Source organism: Cervus canadensis, chromosome 6 (assembly GCF_019320065.1).
Source record: "Cervus canadensis isolate Bull #8, Minnesota chromosome 6, ASM1932006v1, whole genome shotgun sequence".
Lineage (NCBI taxonomy): Eukaryota > Metazoa > Chordata > Mammalia > Artiodactyla > Cervidae > Cervus > Cervus canadensis.
Window position 1 is genome coordinate 40,428,150 of NC_057391.1, and position 12,156 is coordinate 40,440,305.

Here is a 12,156-nt window from a genome sequence, read left to right on the forward strand (position 1 = left end):
CATCCTAGTAGTTAGAGGAGAGAAAGGCAGAAAACCAGAAGATAGGGCCAATAGAGGAACAAGAACAAAGTAACAGGGTAGAGAGTGAGGAAAGAAGAGAGCAGAAACCCAGATGGATACAGAGCAGAAGCTCCTGCTGTCAGAGGTTACATTCAGAGATTAGAATCTGGATGGACCGAATTGTTATGGAACCAGGTTCATCTTGCCTGAAGCACAGTGAACCAAAATGCTGAGGTTTCCAGCAAAGCAAACAGGGGAACAAATCTTAAACCCATCTCCCAACCAAAGGCAAGGGGCTTGGGGTATTTAGGGGATAAGGAAGAAGTTTGGACTGAGGCATAGGGCTTGAAGGGCATGGGGACGGGCATGTGGGGGGTATGGGGCACATGGAGGGGTGTGTGGGGGGAAGGTGATTGCCAAAAGGTGTGATAACAGTCATTCTGCCCAGGTGTAACTAATTACAGCCCTCTGTTGTCAAAAGGTCACCAAGGGGACAGCTGCCTGCACATGCCCAGTTGAGGGGTCGGTCGGTGGTCCCATCCGGTGTTAATAAGCTCAGTTCCAACTTGACATAGCTGATGCCAAGTTCCTGGAAAACAACTGCCACAAACATCTTGCAGTTTAGGCTGCTTACTGCTTGGAAGATTTGCAAGTCTTCGAACAATCTAGATTAGTGAAGGCAGGTGAAATGGATTTAAGCCATGCTTTCAACATCTTTTTAGATGATGTTTTTCTTTTAATATAAACCCAAGGCAGTTCATTTTAAAAGGCTAAAAAACAAGGGAGATGAGCAATGTTGTAATTATTTAAAAACAATCGTATTGCTTAGCCACTCTAAGACACGGTGAAGGAACCAAGTTTGAAAAAGTTAGTGACACTATCTTGCAGGACAAGTTTGTGGCTCTTCTAGGAGCAAGTTTGTTAAAGTAAGTCCCCAGTGTTTGGAGGCATAACCTTAACGGCATCAACTATTAATATTTTATATGAAGTTAAGACTGAGGAGGTCAGTACCACCAGGAGACAATGCCAGGTTCCTGAGGAGATGGGATGAAGTACATGTGCTTTCCCCAGTCCTGGGGGACCTTCCAATGACACTTTGCTGAAGAAATATTGCTCTGACAAAGGCGAACTGTCATCCCAAATAGGCAAAAAAAACTATGATATTCTAAAGAGACATAAAATGTTCTCTCATAAAAATCATTTATTGGTACACCAGAAATATCCATTTTTTTTTCTAGTACAGGAGCTCTATGTATCTATAATTGCAATTCTGTGTAAACTACGTGTTACCAGTCACTAGAAATCTAATTAGCAGGATGAATTTAATAAAGAACAAGAGTAACTATGAGTCTACAGCGGCCCAGCCATCAAGTCTCATTGGAGAGTAAATCAAATATCAAATGAGTGTTGGCCTGCAACAGAGTGGTTCTGTAGCCAAGAAAAACCAAGGTGGACACAAACAGGATAGCACCCATTCAATAAATTAGGTACACTTAATTAGAAAAACACCATAGCAGATAGAAATAATCTAAATAAAGCACAAAAGTAAACTATTAGCTATTTACACATATTACTTTTTGCCCAAACTTTAATTTGCTAGCTTTCCAATCCTACTGCTTTTCTTTTGTTACTTTTTTCTTTTTTTCTTGGTGAATTTCTTGACTCCCTGGCAAATATTTAGACAACTAACCAGAACTTCTTTCAAGGTCCAACATTTTCTAAAACTTCATGTCAAACAAAAGAGTCTGAAAGGAAGCTTACTTATATAGGTCTATCTCTACATGGAAGTAATAAGTTTATTATTCTGCTATTTTGCTATTATCTCTGTTAAGAGCAGAGCAGTGACCTACAATTTCATTTTCCTTCCAAACATTAATTGAACTAGTCCAGAAAGGTGGGTTGTGATGGCAGCTGAGCGGATGGACAGTTCACCTGTGACAGGCACAGAAAGTGAGTCTAAATGGAGACAAGCGCATTAATCCTGAGAATGGAATGCTGTGAGCTGCAATTTAAGATCCCCCATTACAGAGAATGAGAGCTCCTCCTTCTGGTTGTTACTTTTTTTTTTCACATTAAGTTTTTAAGGCTTAGTATCACTGCAGCATTAACAAATAAGAATGCTGACATCATACTAAAGAAGGGCTTTGTGATGAATGGCAGCAGGTACCATAATTAAAATAGCACAGTTAGAAAGGCATTGAGTTGGTATGTTTCTGGTGCTATGGCCAGACTGTATGGATTTTTAGCATCATTCTGGGGGATCTGAAAGATCTTGCCAATGAGCATCTTTGGCCCTTTTTACTTCCTTTCTAGTACTAGCAACAGTTTGCAATAATTTTATTTTTGGTTTGTTCTCCTGGGACAATATAAGCTCCAGGAGGGCAGAGACCACACCTGTGTACTCACTATTGTGTCTCCAGCATCTAGAACAGTGTCTGGTCCATAATAGGTTCTCAATTAAAAACTTGTGATAAATAAATGAACCAAATCATGAAGTCCCCTGGCCTGCCTATGTTTAGAGACTTTCCAGTTTCAATCAGTGACCAGGGTTTCTGACCCGTCCTAATGACCCAGATGTCCTTTGAGCCTACACTGCTATGAACCTCTATGCAGTTGTGTAGCTATCATTTTTGTGCTTCAATGGATAGTAAAAGTTTTCATTGCTGAAAAGACTAGCTATGCAGAGGTAACGCTGCATGAGAGGTCACAGGGCAAGAACACTCAAGAACATTGTAAATGGCAAGCTCCAAGTTCAGCTCATTCTTCCCTACCTCTCCCTACCACCTACCTCTTTGACAGAGAGCTTAAGAAAAAAGTTATTAGGAGAATTTTCTCTTGGCAGTGCCAGTTTGTAAGTCACCAATGACACGATCGGAAGAAAAACAAAAGATAACTCACCTACACAAAAAAGTAATGTAAATAAAAGCAAAATCTGGGTTTGGAAACAAAGTGACACGGTGGGCTGTCTAGGTCCTCTGTTGGTTAGAACTGCTGACTATGGAAGAGAAAGCAGGCTTTACAGCAGTAGAGAGGCTGGAGGGGAAGGGTGTGTGTGGGGGCGTTGTGGGTATGAGGACCAGCGTTTCTCCTTCTCTCTCCCTCCAGGTCTGGCTGAGCTCCTTGCGGTCACTCTCAGGCGGGAGGTAAGAACAGGCAGCTGGCGCCTCCATGGCACATTCTTAGGCTATTGATGCTCTGCTGGAGTAGAAGTCGGGGACTTGGAGCCCCGTGTGAAGCGTGACCTAGGGGAAGAGACTGTGAGTCCTGGAGGCACTTTAGGAGCACCCCCCCACCTCCACAACTGCACCCCCTCCCCAGGGCACAGTGGGCTTGTTCCTAACTCAGCAAGGGATCTGTTCACTTTCCTGTAACATCTATTCTAGTAGACATCACAGAGAACTCCAGTAGAATTCAGCCTGTACTAAGAACCTGGCCACCATGCTGGGCTCCCTGATCCTGGAGACACTTGATAATATGATTTGAATTCACCTGCCTCTTCAAAGAATTCTGGGGAGATTGTGTTCCTCATGACTGAAGACAGAGGCATTGATTTGCAGGTAGCAAAGCCTGCTGGCCACATTGCAATGGTCACTGCCATATCCATGGATAGAGAACAGATGAGCAGACAACCCTTCCCCTATTATTTGTCCCCTAGTTATTTCAGTTAGGATAAGCCTTTCACTTTCGGATGGCCTAGATGACTGCCAAGAATGAGGAGACATGGGCACTTAAACTATTTCACTGATTTCTGTCTAACCTCAGACCTCAGTGGACGGCTGTACCAATCAGGCTAGAACCATTTCAGGCAGTGCTGTCTGTCATCTCTCTCTACCTTGTCCCTGTCTTCCCCAGTCTAAGAGTCTTTCTCTGAAGATACTCAGAACATCCCAGAAACCTCTAAAGAGCATTGAATATAATAGTCTTTGCAAGGGAAACAGCTAGAAAAGCGGAAAACTTTGAATGAGTGTTTTCCAAAACACACTTCTAGGGAAATCTGTGGCTTTCTTTGGTCTAATGTAGAGCCAAACTCTTGATGGATTAGATTTCAGCCTTCCAGAAAAACCCATCAAGTTGCAGCAAGAGAGAAGGGCAGTCACTGGGTTGCAGTCACTTCTACTGAACATACTGATAAATAACAATCATTTTTTAAAATAGCTCCCAGGATGGTAATTCTGTATGCAACAAAAATAACGAGCACTGTGTTGATGCTTAAGCCCTATCTTTTGGCAGCCATTTGCTGAGTGAAGTTCACAGCCAGTGTCGAGTTCCAGCTCAAGATGGAAGTGAGCGCTCCCATCTCAGCAGTGGCTGGTAGGGCACCTCCTCTCGCATGCCCTGATCTGTTCTCCAACCGCCCCCCATCTGCCCCAGCTGTGGTTTCCTGGCCCCTCTTTGCCTGTGTGAAGCCCTTCACATCTTAGAAACTTTGTCCTGGCTGTTCCCTCTGCCCGGAAAGCCTTACCCAGCTCACTCCCTCACTTCCTTCAAGGCTCAGCTCACCAGTGACTGCAATAAGGCCCACCTATGCTGACCACCCTGTTTAAGACTGCCACTGCCCTCCCTCCCCTGGCACTGTTGGTCCCCTAGCCTTTCCTTGTCTTCTCTCCACTGCATATTGCCTTGTTGTTGCTGTTGTTTATTTGCTAAGTCGTGTCTGCCTCTTTACGACCCCATGCACTGCAGCACGCCAGGCTTCCCTGTCCTTCACTATCTCCCTGAGTTTGCTCGAACTCATGTCCATTGAGTCAGTGATGCCATCCAACCATCTCATCCTCTGTCACCCCCTTCTCTTCTTGCCCTCAATCATTCCCTGCATCAGGGTCTTTTCCAATACTGCCTTCTAATATATTATATAATTAACACAGCTTATAACTGTGCTTATTATTTACTGTCTCTTGTAACTAGAATGCAAGCTCTAAGAGGGCAAGATTTTCATTTTTGTGTTTTCACTGATAAGCAACAATACTTAAAATACTTCAATAGTGCCTGACATATCAAAGGTACTCAGTAGATATTTATTGAATGAGCAAATCAGAAAACCCTGTTGTTTCTATTTACAAAAAATCATTACTAACTTGCAGGCAGGGACTATGTTTTCTCTCCCTAACAAAAGCGATAAGACTGCAGTGGAGATGCCCCAGATTTCTAAGCATCCTGTTAGCACTTCAGGCTCACACCTTCACTTCTCAGGCACTCCTGGGGCTTTGCGACAGTCATTTCATTTGCTTTCAGGCCAGCGGGTTCAAGAGTTTCCTTTCCACCAGAGAGGAATCTAGGGCTCAGGAGGACAGTCATTAGCCTGCCACCAGAGAATCCCAGTTTCCCCCTCTGCTGTTCACCAAACTGTGTCTAAATATAATGAAGAGGCTTCTGCTGGTCTGGAATTATCTCCCTTGTCACGTCCGTCCTGCCCCGCACCCCCCTCTCCTCCGCGTCTTGGTCTGGGCTCTCCAAGGTGGGGCCTAAGCTCACCGACCCGTGGGCAGCCTCACAAATGGAGCAGCCGCTCACCTGCACGTTCCTGTTGAGGCTGACGGCCGGGAAGAACAGGCCCTCCACGTTCTCAAACGCGATGGGACCTTGCTGTTCGTCGTTGATAAAAAACGTCAAGGTTTTTCTATTGAAGTCGAGGAGGACCCCAATCGTGGCCCCCTTTGTGATCCCTCCCTCAGTTCTGTGGAAAAAGAAAACACGGGGTTTCACTTGCCCATCCTCCTTCTAGAAGCGCCCTGTTTGCATGGTTAAACCAGTATTTCTTAACCTGTTTAAAATTATCATTCCCTACCCCCGGAACCTTTTAACACATTTTTTCCTCTTAGTGACCCTGCCTCACATACAATTTTAATGCCACAGATATACTGTTTATCTTCTCATGTGCTGTATGTATAGCTGTGTTGTGCTGTCCTCGGTCGCTTTAGTCATGTCTGACTCTTTGTGACCCTATGGATCACAGCCCTTCAGGCTCCTCGGTCCATGGGATTCTGGGATTCTCCAGGCAAGAATAATGGAGTTGGTTGCCAGGCCCTCCTTCAGGGAATCTTCCCACCCAAGGATCAAACCCACGTCTCTTATGTCTCCTGCTTTATATAGAAAAGTCTCCTGCACTGGCAGGCGGATTCTTTAACACTCACGCCACTTGGGAAGCCCATGTATATAAAAAAGTAAGATCTGCTTGCTCCCTGAACCAATTCTCACGCCTCCGTTGAGAATGCACAGGTTCACTGCGCTGCTCTGCTGTTGCTAAGAGTGAACCCCTTCACACACAGTGTCCACATGGAGTCACAAGCATCAAGCGCCAGGAACAAAAAGTAGCCTTTAGGCTATCAGAACTTTGCCTAGAGCTGTGTCTCAAGTTGTGAATTAAGCATCATTCAATCCAAAATGACTTAATTTGAAAGTCAAAGTAAAGAGGCACTTAAGCTGAACCTAGAACACAGGCCTGAAAAATTGGATCTGGGGGCTCATGCTATCCATTAACCAGAAAAACTCATTCCAGAAAGATAGGAATTTGGGGCATACTGAAATTTAATTGAGAAGCTAGAAGCTCTCTGTAAAATGCCAACATTGAAGAAGAGGAATCTCCTCTCTGTAAGGTGAAATAATTATACTGTAGGAGCTGGAGTGATTGTCATTGGAAACAAATTGTGTCTTATGCTTTAACTGATGGTTTCATAAAAGCTGTTAAGCCTGGATAATCAGATTTGTCCTTTTCCTCCTCACTGAGATCTAGCAGTACTGAACTTTAGCTTCACAGACATGTGAGATTGTTTTTCTTTTCCCCTTGGGATGCAGAACACAGACTGCGCACAGTTTTTAAAAACACAATATATATTAAATATGTTAAAAACACAATATCAATTGCGTCTTGGCAATTTCTCAGTTTCAGTAATGACGGCCCTGGTGACATGCAGTTTACATGCAAGGAGACATGTTCTGCTTTAAAAAACTATTTCTCTGCATAGTACGGCACTTGCGTTATTACCCCTTCATTCCAAAATAAAGAAGTTGAAAGGGAAAAGTAAGTGGGGTACACAGGTGATGGCATCAGGGATCTGGCGACAGAGGGTCCCTCAAATGTGAATCGCTGAAGGTAACAGCTTATCTACGCATAGTAGGATTTGAGACTAGGCTGGAATGGCATGTGTGTGTTGCAGTGAAAAGGGTAAAAATGAGGAGTGAGTCTTTTTCTTTCCTGTTCCTGAGAACCAGGAAGATAAAGAGAACAGTGAGCAGGCCTGAACAGTCCTAGTTTTTTTTTTCACTTCAACTGCTCCTAACTCTGTAGGTCTGTAAGTTTGCTTCTTTTGCCCCCTAACTCTGCAGGAGCTACACTTCACACCTATTTTCCTTTGACTCTGTGCTGCATACATCCCCTATCTGGTGTTTACCCTTATAACACCCTTCCCGTTGTAGTTACACATCAGAAAGAAGGCCACAGAGCCATGGGACTGCCAGACTCAGTTACTGGGTTACTGACACCAGCCAGAATGACTGTCTTTGAAACAATGCAAGAGGAAGAATCAAGATCCTAATACCTTTGTTCCTCATCGTATAGAAGCCCCTAGACTCCCTATGGTGGGGGAGGCGTGAGCCTACTGTGTTCCCCTTTCCAGTGGCTGAGAATTTGAAGCCACCTTTCTATTTCCTCCAAACTCTGTCTCCGTATTTTTCATCCGGCTTTGGTGGGCAGAGAAGGCCACGATTTTGGCCAGCAACAAGAGCTCATGTCAAGGGACAGTGAACGAAGCATGACTGAATGCAGATGTAGAGGCACCATCCAAGGGAAGAGGAAGTGGAGGCCCTAGGAGGCTAGAAGAGAGGCAGTGACCAGCACAGAGAGAAAGCTGAGACAGTGGAGCCCACTGCCTACCTCCGCCCGACTCACTTTCCTTCTGACTGAATACAGCTGTAGTCTCCCACATCCCCATTCCAGACACCAATAAGAATGTAGCCTGGGGATGTATTTGAGAATAAGGTGGACCAGGTTCCTAAAAGACACTTTTCTACCTATGAAATTTGTGAAAAATACATTTGAGGAAGAAAACACAAACTAAATGAAAAAGGAAGTCTAGAGAAAATATTATAGTATGAGTTAAATTATACTTGCCTAGATTTTGGTGGTAAAGGAAAACCTAAAACAATTCCTGTGTTCTCTTTCCCCAGCAAACTGGCTGCTCTGAATCCATATATTAATAAGAGGGTTCTTCAACTATCCAAACTGGCATCCATAAGATTTAAATATATCATAAATTTAAATAAACCCATAAGATTTAGTTTAAATTAAAGTGCTCAATACCACTGAACAGTGGTACTGATAATAATGATAAGACAGTGGCTTCTATTTTCAGATGCCTTTGATGGGAAGCATTTTTGCATGTCTCATTTAATCATGGGAGCATTTCTGCATGGAAAAATATGATTTTCCTAATTGGTGGATTTGGAAGCTGATGTTCAGAAAACTGAGTATCTTGTACGCAAGTGCTTTTCTGGTAAGTTGTAAGACTGTGTTTTAGAATCCTGGAATGTTTTTCTATAATGGATATTCATGAGGATTCTTAGTTTGCAGCCCTAAGTGGAATACAGCAATGAGGGGTCTAAGAAAGTGCTCATGTCCCTGTCATTATGCAAAAAGCAAAACACCAGGATGGACTTGGCTAAGAGCAGTAGAAGGTCTACTTAATCAAGATGGTCTGCCCGACTTCCTTCATGTTGTCTACTTAATAGGTCTCTGAACTTGGGCTATCGTTCTGGACCAGAAGCCAACCTGAAGAAGGCTTGCTTGCAGGGGCTGCAGGGTACCTGTTGGTGTGCGAGTTGTTGTGCATGAACCAGCTCCGGTTATTGTCCACATACATTGCCCAAGCTTTGTCGTCCTTTCCTAACATCACATCCTTCATCACATCGATGCGAGCCACGCCAAAGGCAGGGTCGGGGTGGTTGTCGTAGCGATCCACTGTCAGCTCCCAGTAGTGGACGCCCTTGGAGAAACCGGTCTTCCCCAGCACCACGCGGTCATCGTAGCTACTGCAGGTCACAGTCAGGTTGTCATTGGAGAAGATGATGTCAGAGTGTGCCGAGCCAGGGTCGAAAGCAAACCAGGCCACTGGGGACAACAGAGGGGAGGGTGGTTGGTTACTAAGATGGACCCAACGAGTTCACACCGTCAATTACTCCTGGGCAGGAGAGGAGTGTTTTGTCCCATTTTCATGCTTCCATGCGGGAAGGAAGTGTCCAGAGCCAGAAGGGGCCATGAGTGAGCAGACAGGGGGCACGTCCTGGGCTGGGGCTCTCTGCACCCAGAAACAGATGGATGACACACGACCGATTCAGCAGGGGTTACCTGGCTCAGACTGCACTCCCAACCAGGTGATCCGGGAGTGAAGTGGCATCAAGTCCCTTCACCCAGTGACTGGCAGAACAGTACACCAGAGACATAAGGGAAGAGGGATGCACTAAGAGGCCTGTGTAACCCTGAGACGGGAAGGCTAGTAACTAGAGTCCTAGATGGAGGAGGGATAAAACACACTCAGTGAAATACGGAAATACTCCTTCCACAGAAGTGCTCAATTTAGTTGTTTTGAAAATTTCCTCAGTGTTAATGAAAACTCAGAAACTTTGGAGCTATCAGCAACAGAAACTAATTCTCACGAGTGATTGAGACTTGGATGTAAGCCTGGTTGCTTCTTTCATCACAAATACAGTGTGCGTGTTACTCCTAAAACATGTAAAAAGTATCGGTGATTAGGTGCAGATGGAATGATGTCTTTGTATACAGTGCTGTGCCTGGGTTTTAAATGCCACCTACCAAGAACCTCCTCCGGACAGACAGAATTGCTGATTTATCAAACTTGTGAACCACCTCACATGCATTTTGGTCTTTGCTATTGGTAACAGAATAAGGTTATTCCATACCTGCCAACAGCTTTTTAATGTCAACTGTTGTCATTCCAAGTGAAAGGCATGGGAGAGAGAAATAGGAGGCAAAATTGACACTGATAAGAATACACGTCTCTTTTGATAGACTAACACCAAAAAAGGGCTAAGTTTAAAACTGCATACACTATAACCATTGGTCTGATTAGTACCTTTTGCCCACAAGTTTTCTGCTTATAATGAGTGCTTGCATTGTTGTACAAGAAATCTGGGGGGAAGTAATCTTCTTTGAGGTACAAAATTTAAAAATACAGGCATCTTTTCAATTTTTTCTAAGTATGAGAGAAATTGCTATAGTGGGATTTGAATGACAATTCAACAATTTTTATTGACATAGAATAAGGTGCTACCATTTATTTTGTGAAGGGAATGGAGCATACCAAGCACATAAGTAAAAGATAACAATTACAATAGGTATACTTGCCTAATTGAGAGTAAGATGCAGATTGTGTCTCAAAATTGCATCCTATAAAGAGATACTACACATCAAAGCTATGAAACAACAACCAAGTCAATAAAGATTATTTGTATACACATAAAAAGCACCGGCTGAATAGTCACCAGAGGCCTGATTCATGAAAAACCAAAGCCCTTTTTATATTAGTTTACTTGCTGGAGTAAAAACTGCTTCTCTGCTCTTTCAAAATGAATAGTAGATCTTTTTTTTTTTTAATTTAATAAAGTCTCCTCCAATTGTTTCTAAACTGTAGAGCTTAAATTTTTATTGTCTTCTAAGTTTAACCTTTTCCATTAAAGTTTTCATATTCAGAAGAAAATGAGAAAAATTCATCCAATTGAAGTGGAGAAATCACTGAATCTTGATAAAGCTCCATTCTACATCACTATTCCATGTTCTTCTAACTCTGGTTGTGCAAAAAGGCCTTTATTGTGACTTGGGCCCGAGTCAAATGATAATTATAGAATTAAATATGTGGTGCAATCCATATGTTAATAAAGACATCTGGTAATTATTAATAATGACATGAAATAAATGTAATAAAGACAAAAATGACCTCCTCTCTTTCTTAGATTGTTTTACTACATCATCCTTTTCACCTAAGGGAGGGGAGCCGGCATGGGGGCTGACAGGGGTGGAGTGACCTCAGAGATACATTAGAATCACCTGTGGAACTCTTGCACCCACCTCCCCCTTCCTTAATATTTGGATATTCTTACCTCTTCCATGAGAGGCTTCATCAGGGTGAATGAAGCATTCTAGTCTTAAATGTTCAAAGGCGTGTGAACTACAATTTAAAGTGGTGCTAGTGGCTGAAATGTGTTTTTGATGAGCACCAGGACATCTCCTAGAAAGGATCATTTAATTTTTTTTTCAACTCAGTAAGGCCTGTATGTGCTAAATTAAGGATAATCCACTGAATTGAAAGAATTTTAAAAGAATTAAGAAAACACCTTAGAAGGGACTAATGATTGAATTAAAAACAAAATGTAAAGACTATGACTTTACTTTTGGTTACTTTATTTTTCTCTGAGATGAATTCCTATGCAAAAATGGCTGATTACTTATGTTTGCTGCCACTGCTACTGCTAAGTCGTTTAGTTTCTATCAATTATCTCAATTCCTACTCACAGGTGAGAACTTAGTGAGTATGGAACACATGGAATTTTAAAACTGTATCTCATCCAGCTCTGGAAATAAATCTGCAGAATGTGAATAGGGCTTTTAAATTTTTTAAATGAATCATGCCTTGTGCAAATCATTTTCAAAACAAGTTTTCTGAAATCTTTTTACACTACTTTAAATACACCATCGTACATTTAAGGTTCAACGATACAACAATGGTGTCAAATACAGCCATCAAATATCCCCAAACCCACATTTCATTTTATTTTTCAGACAATATACACTACAAAGACTATAACAATATTTCAGTACATTAGACACAAGTGAAGAGTTCCATAACAAAGCATGTTTAAAAGCCAATAGTGCACAGAGAAACAAGAAGAAACATAAAAGCACAAAGAAAAACAGTCATTTTAAGAGAGCTTGAAGTCCCTGCATCCTTTTTGCACTGTCATGCTGTGGCCTTCTTCATTCCAGGATGTGGGATGAGCAAACAGAATAAAATAACAAACAAAAGAAGCCTCTGGAAATGTAAAATGTGCATCATGTGTAGCCCTGATTACAATATAGTCCTGAAGAGATCAAATGGGTCTGCGTCTTAGACGTTTTAAGATTCTATTTTCTAGACAGAGTTCACGGAA

General features: G+C 42.6%; 1 protein-coding gene across 8 annotated transcripts in view; it reads right to left on the minus strand.

The window, feature by feature from the left end:
• Positions 1–1,181: 1,181 nt before the first annotated feature.
• TRIM9 (tripartite motif containing 9) overlaps positions 1,182–12,156 on the minus strand; it is a 116,219-nt gene continuing 105,244 nt past the window's right edge. For 2 of the 8 annotated variants that reach the window (XM_043471656.1, XM_043471655.1), the window contains exons 9-13: positions 10,358–10,399; positions 9,913–9,936; positions 8,800–9,103; positions 5,512–5,674; positions 1,182–3,242 (exon numbers count right to left, since the gene is read on the minus strand). In XM_043471656.1, the coding sequence (XP_043327591.1) occupies positions 3,180–3,242; positions 5,512–5,674; positions 8,800–9,103; positions 9,913–9,936; positions 10,358–10,399 (596 nt within the window). In that variant the 3' untranslated portion in view covers positions 1,182–3,179. The remainder of the gene's footprint in view (positions 3,243–5,511; positions 5,675–8,799; positions 9,104–9,912; positions 9,937–10,357; positions 10,400–12,156) is intronic. The other 6 variants (XM_043471659.1, XM_043471657.1, XM_043471661.1 and 3 more) reach the window with 4 other exon arrangements.